Genomic DNA, 15,992 nt, shown 5'->3' with positions numbered 1-15,992 from the left:
TTTTGGTGGTCAAGGTTTTGTGAGGCAGAAGCCAAGAGCATATTGAGCTCTGAAGTGGCTAGTGGCTGATCAGCGGCTGGTGGATATTCCCCTGACTCTGGATTTACCTTCTACTCTAAAGCTGGCCCACTTGGGCTATTTTGTGTTTCTCTCAGGAGCTGCAAGAACTACGATAGAGAAGTTTCTCCATATTTTATCAGATCATAATCCTCTGGTTCTTGGGGTTCCACTGGAGGGGTTTGTAGGCCACAGGGGGTGTTCAGTTTAGACAGGAAATTACTATCAGAAGAGTCCTACATAGACCATATGTGACTCTGGTTGAACGAATTCCTGGGGATTAATAGAGGCACAACCTCTCTTGAGGTCATGTGGGATGCCCTGAAGGCAGGGATTAGGGGGAAGACTCTGAGTTTTGGTTTACACCTCCAGAAAGGGAAACAGAGCAAAATCCATAATCTCTATAGGGAGTTGGCCCATGCCAAGGAGGAGCAGACCAAGGAATTCGTGGCAGGACATGATACGCATGAAATTCAGTGAGAAGTAGCTAAATGGAAGGTCAAAATCAATCAGTGTTTTAAAGGAAAATTGCTTTGAAATATCATGCATATAGGTCACATTGTTATGAATCTGGGGAAACCACTGGCAGCTTACTTGCAATGTGGATTAGGCAAAAGGAGTTGACTGGGCATGATAAATGCAATTGATGTTGTCACCCGGTATACTATAGAGGATCCGTCAGTCATTGTCAGGGTCTTCAAAGACTATTATCAAGCTTTGTATTCAGTGGAGATAGATCCTCCGACTGCTGGTTATAGTGAATTTCTCCCAGGGAAAGAGAGGGGTAGGCTGAATAAGGAAGACTGGGTCATGCTGAGCTCACTAATTTCCCTGGAGGAAAACGTTGTCGGCTATAGATTCCCTGGTTACACGGAAAGCTACAGGTCCCGATACTCTACCGCTGGAATTCTATAAAATATTCTTACAGGAATTGCAGCAGGATGTGCTCCAATTGTTTTGAATGTCTCAGCTGGGATGTGCTCCTGCGTCGTGGGGAGGGCTAATATAGCATTTCTTTAAAAGAAAGACAAATCGCCTCTTTTGCCTGGGTCATATATTAAACTATGATGGGAAGATATATGCAAAGCTCCTAACAACTAGACTGGCTGGAGTTATATCCCCATTAGTGCCAGACAGGCAGTGTGGGTTTATTCCTGGAAGAGGGACAGTAGATCAAATCAGGAGGGTCATTACATTGTTTGATATAGCTGCGGTTCATGAAGCCCCCCTTGGGCCTGAAATTATTAGATGCAGAGAAGGCATTTGACCATGTTTCCTAGTGGTTTCTCTGGTCTGTTCTGGAACATAAAGGCTTTGGGGAAGGACTTATGGGGGCCATCAGAATATTGTCTAAAACCCCAACAGCCAGACTGCTTATAGCCAGCCTGGAATCAGACAGAATATGTATCTCAAGAGGAACGAGGCAGGGGTGTGCCTACTCACCCTTCTTACTATTAACTCTCTATATAGACCCTTTCATAGCCAAAGTAGAGAAGATTACATGTATTAAATCAGAATTTCAACACTCTATAGAATACAGAGTATTTGCATATGCAGATGATGAAGCAATAGTCTCCACTGATCATGTCCGGCTTTACTAGAAATTGAGAGCCTTGCTAAACAAGTTGGGGGCTACTCAGGATATAAATTAAACATAGCCAAAACACAGGTAATTTGCACAGAGTCAGTGGGCTTTAGAGATCAACAGGCTATCCCTGATAAGTCTATCTGGGTATATGAATAACAGCCACAATGGATCGCATGGTAGAGATTAATATAGCCCCAATATTGGACAAGGTTAGACGAGAAACTTGATAGAATCAACCACTTGTATTTTTCCCTTGTAGGAAGAAGCAATATGAAAACAATACTCATATTACCAAAGGTACTCTACCTATTGTGAGTGATCCCGCTAGAGATTAGTAATGTCTGGCTTAGGAAGCTGGAGTCGCTCTGCCTCAGCTTTTTGTGGGGCTTTCAGAAGCCAAGAAGAGCAGGCAAATTCATGATTCTACAATGGGGATGAGGTGGATGGGTGGTCTCAAACTTCACTCTGTATTATCGGGCATGCCTGCTGCAACATATGGCCATATTATTAACGGTGGACATCATTTGACTAAACACAGCCGAAGCTCCAAGAATATGCGAAAAGGAGAATAAAGTAAGAGGTGGCTTTTCGAAGGTTGTAGAACCTAGCTATTACAAAAAAAACACAATTTAAGGTTTTAAATGCAGCCCATAAAGTATGGACTCAGGTAAAGCAGCAATTAGAGATTGGGAGGATTAATTATTACACCTACCTCTGCTTCCACTTTGCTACCTTGTATTTTTCAAGGCTCAGTAATGGAGAAATGGAAGAAGAACAGGCAGTCAATAGTAGGGGACAGATTTACAGGAGTTATATGACCTACTGAAGGGGGATTTTCTCTGTTAGAACAGCAAAAGGCTGAGGAGTATGACCAAGATTCTGCTTATCGAGGCAGTTAGGCAATGACATAAGATTGGTCGCATAAGATTGATCTGTTGGTGCAGACCCAAAATGACGATCTAGAAGTACGGAATACCAAATGAGTCCTTAGGCTGGATATGAATGATGTACTAATTCAGAACTCACTGGCTCTCTGTAAGAAGGTGCTATTCACTGCCAGCTTGAGAAGCCAACACTTGAAGACAATTTTTAACCTTTATTTTACTTCCCCAAACATCTCTAGGTGGGTAGGGCTGGCAGATAGCAGGTGCAAACACTGTTGCGCAGAAATGGCTGAAATGGTTCACATGTTTTTTGCATGTCCAAAGCTAGAGTCCTTTATACATGCCTTTGGGGAGTTCTTGAGCGATATCACTAAAGAACGGTTGTTGGTAGATCCCATGATGATGCTTTTAGGCTTTTTTAACAATACAGAAGGTCACAGAAAAACAAACAAAGGAGCCTATCCGGTATTTATTGCCATGGCGGTGGCACACCTATGCATTGCCTCTGACTAGCTGAAACCTGAACCCCCACCAGATTGGTGGCTGTATATAACATGGAATCTAGTTTGTACCAGCTCAAAGGGCTTAGGAGACAACAGCATGGGGAAATGATTTGGGCTCCAGTGGCTAGATGGGGGGGCTGAAGTATAAGATTTGTTGGAATTGCAAAGCTTGTATCCTTTTGCACAGTGGTTCCATTTTTCCGAATGAGTTAGCTCAGACCTCTGGCAATGTTATATCAATCATGCTATGTGTTGGGATGATATATGCGGCTGAATTAATTCTCTTATAACCGTTTATACACTTGCACTTTTCTCTTTCTTTTTTTATGCACTTGTCAATGCCTTGGGCATGATATGTATGAATTGCATTGCTTTGTCTGCCACAATCTCAACAAGGTATCATTCAAGCCTGACCTGCTTGTTTTGGTTTATATGTATGTAAAAAGGGCAAAATCAAATTGGAAAAAAAGGTAGCAGTAAATCTACTCTGAGGGCACGCCTTTGTGTGTGCCTCCTAGCCCAAGTATACTGCATTTCCTGACAGACATATGTAATGGCACAGACTCAACTTACATTTCTCCTTTGGGATTATACAAGATTTGTGATTCTCTTCAGCTATGCACCTGTATACTCAGGTCAGAGGTAAAAAATTCTTGCCATGCAATGGTAAGTTCATATGCAGATCATGCCACCTGAAAAATTGCAATGAGTTAGTGTGTATGCATATACAGTTTTGTCTGACTTTCGATACAAGTGAAATCACACTTTTGACATCTCAATATTCTTCTGTTGTTCAGATGTTAGCATAAAACATGACAAATTTCTCTGGCTAGTTACTCGCTGTCAATAATCTACTGAAGCATGATGTGGTATTTGTGACAACGTAGCCAGGAATTGGTCACATGTGCTATGTTTTGAAGAATGCCCCACATGGATGTATGTGTTCTTTACCAGTGAAAGCACTTACAGGTTCCGATGGCTTTAGGCCTTTATCCATGGCAGCCGTCACTAATTGTATCTGATGGTATATGCAACAACATCAGTGCATGCAAAATGCAGCCATTCTTCATGCTACTGCACTGATGAAACACACTACAATGTGAGGTTTGTCTCTGTTATGGTACTTGTTGGTTTGTGTTCCAAACTTCACTGAGTGCCATCTGTAACACACTTTGCTGATGCAGAACACAGCAAGACTGCTAGCTGAGCAGCTCAACACTACTTAGGTGCATGAGGTAACTAATGATCAATTTGGTTTTGGTAATGTGGCATGCTTGACCTGTCCCTTTAATGCACCACACTGCATCACATTTAATTTCTGTTTGAATGGAATTGCTTAATGAGAGGCATGGTCACGTTACCTAATGGGTCTGATGACATGATTATAACCTGTTGAGTCCTAGTTCTAGTTGAAAAGATGTGGGTGCCTTGACGTTTACTGTGACTGAGACATAAAAGCATACAAGAAGATTGGATTCAAATGTTTATCTTATTTTCAGAGCTCATCTAGGTTGATGTCCTATGGGACATTTGTCCTTACACAGATGCTGTGGAGGATGGCACAGACTAGTATCATCTTGCAGACCATAGGCATAGGAGCTGGAACTTCAGCACACCAGAAGTGTGCTCCACAATATTGCTGGTCTTCTTGACCAATGCCTGATTGTAGTGTCATTCCAGGTCAGTCCGGGGATGTGCAGTTTGGGTCATGACCCAAGGCCTAAGATCATATCCTTGATCAGCTGAATGTTAAAAAGAAATTACATATGTAAATGATTTTGCTCTTTGTTTCAGCAAAATGTGTGGTATGTGTACTGAATAACTCATACATGTTCCTTAAAGTATTTCACATTACGTGTTACTTATACAGTTGGACACAGGTTTACATGTATCTTCCAGTTCTTTATGTAATTTTAAATGGTTGGCATGACCTGATACTTTGGAGACTCCTACATCCTGACGTTCATGTTTATCAAGTAGCTTACTGTGATGGGTACTTAGAGATGTTCTTGAACACTCCATGTTATGTGCACTCACTACATGTGTTAAGTGACAGATTATTGATCAGAGTTTTTTTATATTTGGTCCACTCTAGGTAGGTAGGGGCATGGCCAACATGTTAGACACTCACACGTACATATGTCCATGTCAAACCACTGATATGGTTGGTGGCCTACATCACATTGACACAGCCATTCAATACTTATCTTACTTTAACATGATTTTGGTGCATACATGTGGTGCAGTTCAAACATGTATTGTTATCCAATTGTCAGACTTCAGCCATTGTTTTTGGTTGAGAAGTTGTCATGTTGCACTTTGATTGACACATATGTCCTGCAATGTGGGCCATCTTTATGTGGGATATTGTGATGTTGTTAACAAATAGCTGTCTACTACAAACCTAGACACAATACTTTATTTTTAACATGTATGTATTTGACTCAAACTTGTAGGGGAATCAGTGCTTCTATGCCTTAATTCTGTCATCATTGCTGTGACCACTCAAAGTTGACATTGGTGTGCTGAGTACACTGTACTGCCTATAATAAGTAGCATTTTAATCTATGTCCATGACTGATGTAAGACAGTTTTGACAGCATTGTGTTAGACTTTGTGTGCTTCACATTGCTGTATTGATATGAGTTTCATTTGGGCAACTTTTACCACAAAAGTATTCAACTATCATGATATATGTGTCAAGGTGGCTTCATCCCTATGTTTATGTACTTACCTACACTGTCACTATGGGTGAGACATATGTCTGTTTTTTATTGCCAGTGTCAGAAAGTTTCACTATATTCATATTGAAACCTTACTGGGGCATGCTGCTACATTGCATGCCACACATGGACTTTGCATATACTTCTTCCAGTGTTGGTCCGGTCACTTTGGACAACTTACAAGTACACTTGCATGTGTGACAAACCTGTTCTTTATGACAGTATTTGTTATAACACCATTCAAAATGTGGACATTTGACTAATACCTAGTGTAGGTACACCATTGAGGGTGCGCTCATCTCAAAATTATCTATTGTGTAGCCTTTGTACTCATATGGTTTTGGCTAGCATACGTATGGTGCTTGACGTGATACTTTAGCCATTGCAGATGATGTGGTTCCATTCATTCACACAGAGTAGAGTGACACATTACTGCTCACAGATGTTCTGTAGCTACTGCCATCGATAGATTAGTGTAGGAATGTCAACATGTGCAATCATTAGATACGCATTGCTGAATGTTCTTCTCACTAAGTGCACATGACACTAGGGACCAGACTTATATGAAGGTGGCACAGTGCAGCCCATCAAGTCACCTATCTACACAGCACTGTGTCATTGGGAAAGGGCAATGTTGCACTGTATTTTGGTCAAAGAGCACTTTCCTATCCTTTTACCCTGCACTGGCACACAATAGGCTTCCTAGTACAAAAATAGTCACCTTTGCACAGTAAAGAAGGCCAAGGGACCCCTCAAGGCCTACATGGTGGAGCTCTAGCCTATATGCAGGGTCATCCCAGCCTTCAGCAAACCACTAATAAGGCAAAGGGTTTAAATGTTGAGATAAGCGATCAAAACCACACACATGGAATTGAATACTGGTAGTTTGCTAGAACACACAAGTATCAGGGAAAACACATCATTTTAAAGAGTGCAGTACTGCCCAAGGGGTTCACGGGCAGATTAGACCAACCACGTAGCTCTCTATCCGGTTTAGATGCTAGGGGGTGAAAATTAAAAGACCTCAACAGTTCTGTAATGGTACAAATATGGATCCCTAAGTACTTGAATGAGTGGTGTCTAAATGGGATGTCTGGACACCAGTGTCCACCTGCAACGTCACCAGCTACTTCAACCAGAGCTGACTTTTGGTGGTTGACACACAGGTCAGAAGCCTCTGAATAAAGCTGAAGGATCTCTAGACATCTAAGTCTGGATGCTTGGAACTCACTAAGGAAGAGTAATATGTAATCTGCGTAAAGGGCAATCCTGTCCTCCGCATCCTCGTCCCATCACCAGCCCGGAAATAGCACACCACACTTCAATAAGCGCCAGTGGTTCTATGGCCAGGGCAAAGAACAATGGGGACAGAGGACAGCCCTGCTGTGTCCTCTGCGGATTGGAAATAACAGGGAGAGGGCTCCACCTGCACCTGTGCAGAAGTAGGGCTGTATAGCAGTCTCACCAGGCCACGAAATGTGGGTCCAAAGACCGCCCGTTGGAGCACAGCCTCAAGACATGCCCACAAGAAAATGTTGAATGGTTTGTGAAAGTCGGTTGCTATTGAGCCGGGGCGCCTGGGAAAGGGCCATCTGCTCCCTCCGGATACAATGTTGTGTAATTCTACTAGGCATAAAGCCACACTGATCTGGATGGATAAGGTAGGAGAGAGTCTGGGTGAGTCTGTTTGCCAGGTTTTTCGCAAAGATTGGGCGAGGGGTACATGGTGCGAGATGCCCGGGGTAGGATCCTAATGCATTGTAGCCACAATAAATCACAGGCCAGTACCCAGACAAGGTAAATCCTGGACTCAGTTTTGTGGGCCGAGGTCATGTGAATGTATGACCTCTGTGTGGGATTCCAGAAACTCCAGGCATTACAAAGACCCAATAAGTCCACCCATCTATAAAGGCTTTTTATTGGTGTTGGAAAATGGGTTATTGGTAAGGGCAGGTAATTACCTACATTTAGCAATATGCCACTAACCTCCATGTAGGCCCAGTTAGGTCTCAATAAATTAAACCCAGCTCAACCCTTGGTAGCTTGGCAACGAGCAACAAGGCTTAACTTAGGAGACAAAGCGGAAAGCATTCAAATATCACAAAACAGTAATTAAATAAAACACAGGAAACAGTTTAAATAAACGAAACAAATAGGAAATATTTTAAGCTTCAAAATTACACCAAAATGAATAAAATCAGATAAAGGGAACCAGAGATATGAATTTTTAAATAATTAATGCTTTTTAGTGCTTAAAAACGAATAGCGCCAATCTATTCATCTGGTCGCACCTCGACTGGGGCAAAGTCAAAGTTTAAGGCCGACCGCGATGGAGCTCTGCTTGTCTACAGCCCGTGGGAGGCCTCGGTCAAAAGTTCACCTTAGGACCAAGTCGCCAATCCTACCTCCTGGAACTCTTTCTCGGATACGCGTTGCGGGAACCCTCGATGGAGATTTTTACCTTTGGACTTAGTAGTTTTTTTGAGGTGAAAATCCTTCGACCTGGGAAATCCTGACTCTTGATCCAACGTCCCTTGGACCCTCTTCGGATACACTGCCTGGGAGGTCCCGGTCAACTTTCTACGTTCGGGCTTAGTCACTTTTTCTGAGATTTTCTTCACCGGGACAAACCTGCAAGTCAGGCCGGGTCGCGGCTGAGGCAAGCCGGCTAGAGTTGCCGTGGCGGGTCGGTCCCTTTATGGAGCTTTTTTCCAAAAGTTCTCCAAACTTCTGGATCTTCTTCCAGATGTTCCTTCAAGGTTCTTTTGAGGTCCATAGCTCACCCCACTGTTCCAGAAGCTCTGGTATGCTCCTTGAGGGTGCCAACTAAACCTCCCAGAATGCACCTGGTGCAGACTCCAATTTGGCCACTGGACAGTGGTCAGTTTCTTCAGGAGTTGGTGCAGGGGGCTCTTGTTATCAAGTTTTCACCTGTAGCAAACAGGGAGTCCCTCCTTGAACCAGTTGAAACCAGGCAAAGTCCTTCTTGTGGTGAAGCCTAAGTGTGCGTCTGGTGCAGTCCTCCAGAGTACAGTGCCCAGGTGCAGGTCAGGGTCCAGCAGGACAGTCCTTCTTCTCCTGTAGTTCTTCCTGGTAGGGATCTGAGTTGTGGGTGCAGGTCTGCCACTTTTATCCTTGCTCCTGGGTGAAAAACAGGGGGGTCCTGGTTCCCCAATCAGGTGCAGGGTCCTTCCCCCAGTGATGACCACCTCCTGGGAAGTGTGGCAAAAATCAGTCCCAGGGAGCAACATTCCTCAAAAATCCCGCATGGCTGAAAATGATTTTGGAGGTTACATCTGGCTGAGCCCACCCACTGGTGTGGCTAAAATCCTAAACATACCCCTCTCCTGCCCTCTCCTAATCTTATCAAGGGGGCACCTAATTGTCAGGGTTTGTAGGATGTGAGGGAGTTGCTGGGTTGCTCCAAATGTCCTTCCCTGCCTTTGAAGACCAGTTTGGCAGTCCTCCCCCTTCCATATCTGCTGAGGCAAGATCTCCTCCCTCAGGCACATCTCTTTGTGTTGAGCCAGGCCACTTCACACCTCATCAAAGCAGCCAATCAGAACAAAGCAGCAAAACACTGCAGGGCTGAAGTTGGCAACTTTTCAGGTAACGTTTAAAACTCTTTGCCTGAACAAGTTATATTAAATCCAACAATTGTAAGTTGTGGGATTTATTATAACAATTAATTTGATACCAAACGTAATGTATTTGACACTTAAGGGGACTTTATAAATTAAAATAAAGTCTCCCCATTCTAACTTATGGAGGCCATTCACTACAATGACGGAAAAAAGAATGTGGCTGTTTTACCTCACCAGGACTTATACAACTATTTTATAAGGTCCCTGCTTATAGTTACATGGCACCCAGCCCTTGGAGGCACATAGGGCATGCCTTAGGGGTGACTTAGATGTAAAAATAAGGTAGTTTAAGACTTTGGAAGTATTTTTAATTCCAAAGTTGAATTTGCATGTAACTTTATTTTAAAAGCAGCCAGCAAGGCAGGCCTGCCTTAAAATGACACCGTGCACCTCAGCAGTGCACCTATGGGTGTACTACCTATGCTGGGGTCCCTAATCCTACATGCTCTACCACAAACCAAACTTGGGACTTTTAGGTAGGTTAATATTGCCAATTATAATTATGCTAATTTGCATATACACTTTACACAGAGCACTGGCCCTGGGACTGGTAAGCAGTACCCAGGGCACAGCCAAGAGTCAGTAACCACCAGTATCTGTCCAAAACGTTTGGGGGTGACCAGGGCAAAAAGGAGGACTTTCCTAAAATTGGATTTAGATTTTATTAACATTTTCAAGAAATACAACCACGTTTGTGAACAGTGCAGACAGTGGCCTTTCAATGTTGAAAAGTATAAAAAAAAGTGGACAATTCCATTTAGCCATTGCAAAGCAGGCCTAATCAACAGACCAATGCAAGAGACAATTGTCCCTACTGTGGTGTTAATCTCCTCCTCTCTCTCCCTCCTCCCAGTTCTACTCCCCTGAGTCGGTGGAATAATAGTAACAATATTCAACAGAGTAAAATGTGTACAGTGGTTTGTGTAGATGGAGTTTCTTCTGTATACAGCAGTTAGAGGCCCAGTCAGCTACGAGACCATAGTCCCTCCCATATAAGTCCAGGTCCTTTAGGCAGGCAAGTATTAGTTCCCACAACTGCACTATCTCCATTCTGTTCATTCCCCTGCACTCCTCCCTATGCAGTATGGCCCCTTCACATTCTGCTCATTTCTCCAGTTCATGCCGCTAGAGAAGCAAGCCCGGCCACTTGGGATCCTTCCAGTTTCAAGTTATCTGTCGATTAGCGAGTATTATCCCCTAGTCCTGAAACTTACTAGTCACCTTATTTTTGGAGGTGTGAGGAAACCAGACAGTGGGCTAGGGTGGTAGGGACCAGCTTTTTTGTAATCGCAGCCAGAAGTCCAGTGACCTCGATCCTAAATGGGGTCAGAACTGGGCATGTGCATATCAGGTGTAGGAAGGTGGCCTCTACAGTCCCTACTCAATGCCGCCCGGCTCCCCATATAAAGGCTACATTGATATTGTCCAATTCAATGAAGAAGGATTGAGGTACCCACAGCAGGAGGGTTTCAAAGAGATACAAAAGATGGAGTAAGGCTACCATCTTGAGGAGGGCAAACCTTCCCACCACAAATAAGGGGAGAGCTTGCCAGAAGGTGATCAACTACTTCAAGTCCCGGAGAGCTGTCGCATAATTCCTGTCAAACATATCAGTGGTAGAGTGATAGATTTTAATCCCTTGTTATGGCAGACAACAAGACTCTATTTCTAAATCTTGGGGAGGGGAATGCTCTGCGCCCTGCCTTCCCTGATAAGGAAAAGCTAAGCCTTGGACCAGTTTACCCTTAGCCCGGACACCCCAACAAAATGTTCAAAGAGATCTGGCTGCCTGCAAGCCCTCCTCCAAATCCCACAGAAATATAAGTAGATCATCAGCTTATAGAGCTATCCTCTGCATTATATTCCCCGCTCTAATGCCCTCGTAGTATGTCTCTGATTTAGCTAACGCCAGGGGTTCCGCAGCAATGGCAAACAGCAGGTGGGACAGCGGGTAGCCCTTCTTCATGACCCTCGCCACTGTGAAGCTGTCAGAGATGTGTTGGCCCATCATCACTCTAGCCGTGGGGCTAGTGTATTGAAGACGTGTCCAGGCTACAAAGGCCTATTCCCATGAGGCCCATAACATTGTATAAGTAGTCCTATTCAAGGCTGTCAAATGCCTTCTCAATATCAACTTCTAACACAGCAGCTTTTTTCCGATCATACGAGTTGTCTTCAAGGATGGCCATGAGGCACCTGATATTAAAGGCAGTGTTGGGTACTCCATCACAAATGTGACGGATTTCCTGTCTGCCATGTTATGATTCCATTATTTCCTATGGACGCCATAATACAGCAGACGGGATATCTGTCACCTTTGTGATGGTGTAACCCAACCGCCAAACTCTAAATCAGGCCTATAATCTTTCTGCACACCTTCCAAGCAACTGCAGCTTTTTTTTTTTTTTTTTTAAAAAGACTTGTATTGAACTGTGTTTAGCATCTGTTTTCAACAAATATCTAACAGGTTTTTGAAGTGCTTAATTTTGCCCTAGAGGTTTAAGTTTTATTCTTCATTTATGCAAACATGCTCGCTCTTTCAGATGAAAGAGCTGCATACCAAGGTTTTAAGTGGTTTGTGGGAAAGGTGATGTGTGACAGTTTTTTATTTTTTTTGTAACTGTTTTTATAGGGTTTCACAACAAGGTAAATACAAGCAACAAGATGTGCCGTTTGAAATGACGTATTGGCTAAGCATACATATTGATACAGAGCTTGGTTAATAGGAACAGAATACAGATGGACATAGCATGGTAACAAAGCATCACTTGAGTTCGAACAGTAGGGCATGAGTAGATACTTCCGGCATATAGATTCAGGCCACCAAACAGGGGTGTAGGCCTCAATTGAGGGTAGATGGTATCTGTGAGGGGGTGATGGAAGACGGGGTTGAGTTGAAAAGAAACTGAGTGACCATGTATTATATGGGGCAAAGTATCCCCTGGCGTACATGATAATTATACATGTCACCTTGGAGTACCATAACCTTATAAATGAACTTGACCTTTGGCCTCATTCCTCTATATGGTTATTGAACTCCTTGGTGACTTGCAATATCCTTATAATGTATGGTAGGGGTGCTTTATCCCTTATTTAATTGTCCAATGTAATACAGTCCAACATTATATGCTAATAGTTTTTGCACAGTTGTAGATATTTAGGGTACCAACTAATGTCAATACACCTAAATACTTCTCATCCCACATTTAGCTACTGCGTGGAACTACTTCTAAATGCCTCTACATTTAGGTAAGTCTGTCCTGTTGTACTGCAAGGTGATCCATCTCCCCTTTCCCAACCTGAATTTAGTGATTAACTTGATTTACTTCATTACCAGTCCTCTCTGGGTGGAAAATGCTTTCAGCTCCCAAAGTCTCTAAAACAAGTGCATTTGGGAGCATAACATCTATTTTGTGATCAGTGGTAGATGTTTCAATCAGTGAAGTTTGCTAAATACACTTTGATTTGACTCTCATTTGAGTTTAACAAATGTTTACTGCCTTTTTAATATTTATTGTACAGGGTCCAGGAAAGGCTTGCACTGGATACGCTCTGGACTGTGGATCGGGAATTGGAAGGGTCAGCAAGAATGTTCTCTTGCCAATATTCGACAATATTGAACTAGTGGACATGATGGAACCCTTTCTTGAAGAGGCACAAAACTACCTGGAAGAAGGAGTCGACAAAGTTGAAGCGCTCTATTGCTATGACCTGCAAGAATTTACTCCAGTCATGAAAAAGTATGATGTCATCTGGATTCAATGGGTTACAGGTCAGTGCTGAATTGTCATCTTGCACCTAACATAGCATTTTATAAAGTCGCCTTTTGCACATTTATCAAGCCAGTATATTTCCTCATTTGAATAGATGTATTTTGTATAGTAAATAAAAAGGCTAAGAAAAATTATTTGTGTATTTTCTTCTTCTGTAATCAGTTTAACAATTTTAAACTTACAGCAATATTACATTGCTGTTTTAGCATGTCTCTGCCCTTCCTGATTTAGAAACGCGGCATGTTTAAATCTGTATAACCCTGACAACTAAGGGGTAGGGAGATCATTCCAAACTGCTTGAAAACTCTTCTCTACGCAGGATAGTGCAAAGTCTAGCTTGAGTAAGTGTAGTGTGTGGCCTAATTTTCATTGTAGAATAATGAATATTTAGTTGCCCACTCCCCATTTACCTAACATTGCATTTTTTTCCTTAAAAATGTTATTATTTTAGAAAAGGAAGACAAAACAATATTAACAATTAGAACCCAATACAAATTTAATACCGGATTTCGCTTCAATACGTTCTAGATACACAAAGCAGTGGCAAAGTGTAAACTGTTTCATTACATTTAAATGAAGAATGCATCATAACATGAGAGGGAAGGTCGGTGATGAGTATTAACTGCACTGGTGTTGCCAGGAGGGATAGAATAGAGAGAAAAGACAAGGAGGAGAGAGAGAGGACTTGAAAAAGAAGTATGAAGAGAGAGAAGGAATATAGAAGGGGAGGATGACCCAAGGATATGGGATATAAAGTCAGGAACAGAGGAAGGGAAGAGGTTAGGGGAACTAACTCTACTGACGCTGTATGATCACAGGTGTTTAACTGTTCAATTATCAATATGGGAATGCAGATGAGCACGTTTCAGCCTAATTATAAGGTGATTTTATTTATTGGAGATAAGAGTTTGCTACATGAGTCGACAGAGGTTCTATAACTCAAACTTTAGTTAGCAAGGATGTTGTAAACCAGACCTAAGCCCGACATGTGTAGAAAGAGAGATTTTTAGAACATTTCCGCTTGCTGAGGATCGTTTCTTTAACAATCCTCAACAGGATGTTTAATAGGAGTCAGTCATATTGATCTAGATCATCAGAAAGGGTCATATGCCATGGACCTAGGATGTTAGTTTGGAGACCAATGGTGAAGTTGATTTTGGAGATATTTGAAATAGTATGTTTGATTTGACATATACATCAGCCATATGTTCTGAGCAATTCCACCTTTGGAGGAATCAGGCCCTGCTTATTAAGTTTCTCAGGGGTCAAGAATGATTTATGAATGACAATTTACCTTGGTATAGTGGGGGGGGGGGGGTCTTATGTTTCATTGAGTTTTCGAGGATATAGACCACTCTTGATTTGTCAATGGAATGTCATTCAAATAGTCAACAAAGTTTTGCCATGTCATTTGGGCATATGAGGTGTCTGAGGGTTTTGTTTTGTTGAATATTTTGTATATTCTTACAACTTTGTGACTATGAGAAGTCATTTTGGTGAGGAAACGTATGGTGTCTGATTCATGTAGATTATTGATTCTCTCCAAGGCAACTGTGAGCTTAATATGTTTGGAGAAATCCATAGTTGGGAGTTTGTAGCTCTCCTGCTGCATTGCAAATGAAAGTAGGATGTTAGGTATATTTCCAAGATCCTTCACCAACCTAATTAATACCTTTTTAGCCTAGTCTTCGAAGAGAACTTCCTTCCCATGTATGGTATGGTTAAACTGGAGGGAGGTAAGAAGTGAGCCCCTGAATTGGCTTGCAAAACATTTATCCAAAATTTTAAGAGCCATTATCGAGTCCTTCAGTATCATTTGTGAGTAGGCCATGTTGGATACAACTGATGTTTGTATATTTAGAGTCCAAGATTGCATTTCATTATTATCAGCCCTGATCCATTTGAGGTCATTCCCATATCTTCCTTATGATAAAGTCTTTGAGGGTCTCCAAACGACTCATAGCTAATATGGTTCACACCTAATGTGCACATTATTAATAGGTTTGTTTACACCCAAGTGAGAATTTTTAGGGTAAATACCACCATCCAAATAACACTTTCACTGAGTGTAGGTTGTGTTTTGTTCTATATTAACATATTGTGGTGCCAAAATGAAGAGCATCATGGAGTATCACAAGCAAGCATATTTTTTCTGGTTTTTGGCAAAATAGTAGAGAGCACAATATGCACTAAACTCTCATTGTGTATCTGTTCTGCAATGCCTACAAATACCACATGCTCCTCTTTTAGTCCTGTCTACAAAATTCAGTTAAAGCTTGCATTACAACAAATAAATACTGAAATTCACAAGTTTTGGTTAGGAGCTCGATTCATAACTCATGCTACAGCCTTGGAACTATATTTCACACACCAAATGAAAATTCGTCTTGTCTGACCGCTTCTATAATAACATGTGGACGCCTTTCGTCTGCTAATATTATATCATAAACCTTTGATAAATGAGACCAAAACCTTTTTTATGAGTCTTTTTAATATCTTCATCTATTTGAAGTCTGATTTTCTGAATTTGACTAGGTTCAGTTTTGAGGCCATTGGAGTCTCGATCTGAATGTATTATGAAGTCAGACAGGTCTACTGAAGCTTCTGGAGACTGTGATTGGTAATTTCTAATGTGCTGTCTAGCAGCACTGTCATCCCTATTCTGTCTGCAGGAGAATTCTATTTTTCTGTGACATATTTATTTATTTTATTTGTTTTGGATCTTTCTAAAGCACAAACATGATTAGAGAGATTCAAAGTGCAGTACAGAGTTTTTGTTTAATTTATCAGAATGCTGTACAGCAGGGGTCTCCAACCTTT

General features: G+C 42.0%; 1 protein-coding gene across 1 annotated transcript in view; it reads left to right on the top strand.

Moving 5' to 3' along the window:
• NTMT2 (N-terminal Xaa-Pro-Lys N-methyltransferase 2) overlaps positions 1–15,992 on the top strand; it is a 624,679-nt gene that overhangs the window by 405,547 nt on the left and 203,140 nt on the right. The window contains exon 3 of the mRNA XM_069231083.1: positions 12,922–13,171. Within this exon, the coding sequence (XP_069087184.1) occupies positions 12,922–13,171 (250 nt within the window). The remainder of the gene's footprint in view (positions 1–12,921; positions 13,172–15,992) is intronic.

This window comes from Pleurodeles waltl, chromosome 4_2, assembly GCF_031143425.1.
Source record: "Pleurodeles waltl isolate 20211129_DDA chromosome 4_2, aPleWal1.hap1.20221129, whole genome shotgun sequence".
In the NCBI taxonomy this organism is placed as follows: Eukaryota; Metazoa; Chordata; class Amphibia; order Caudata; family Salamandridae; genus Pleurodeles; species Pleurodeles waltl.
This window is presented reverse-complemented; position numbering and strand designations above follow the sequence as displayed.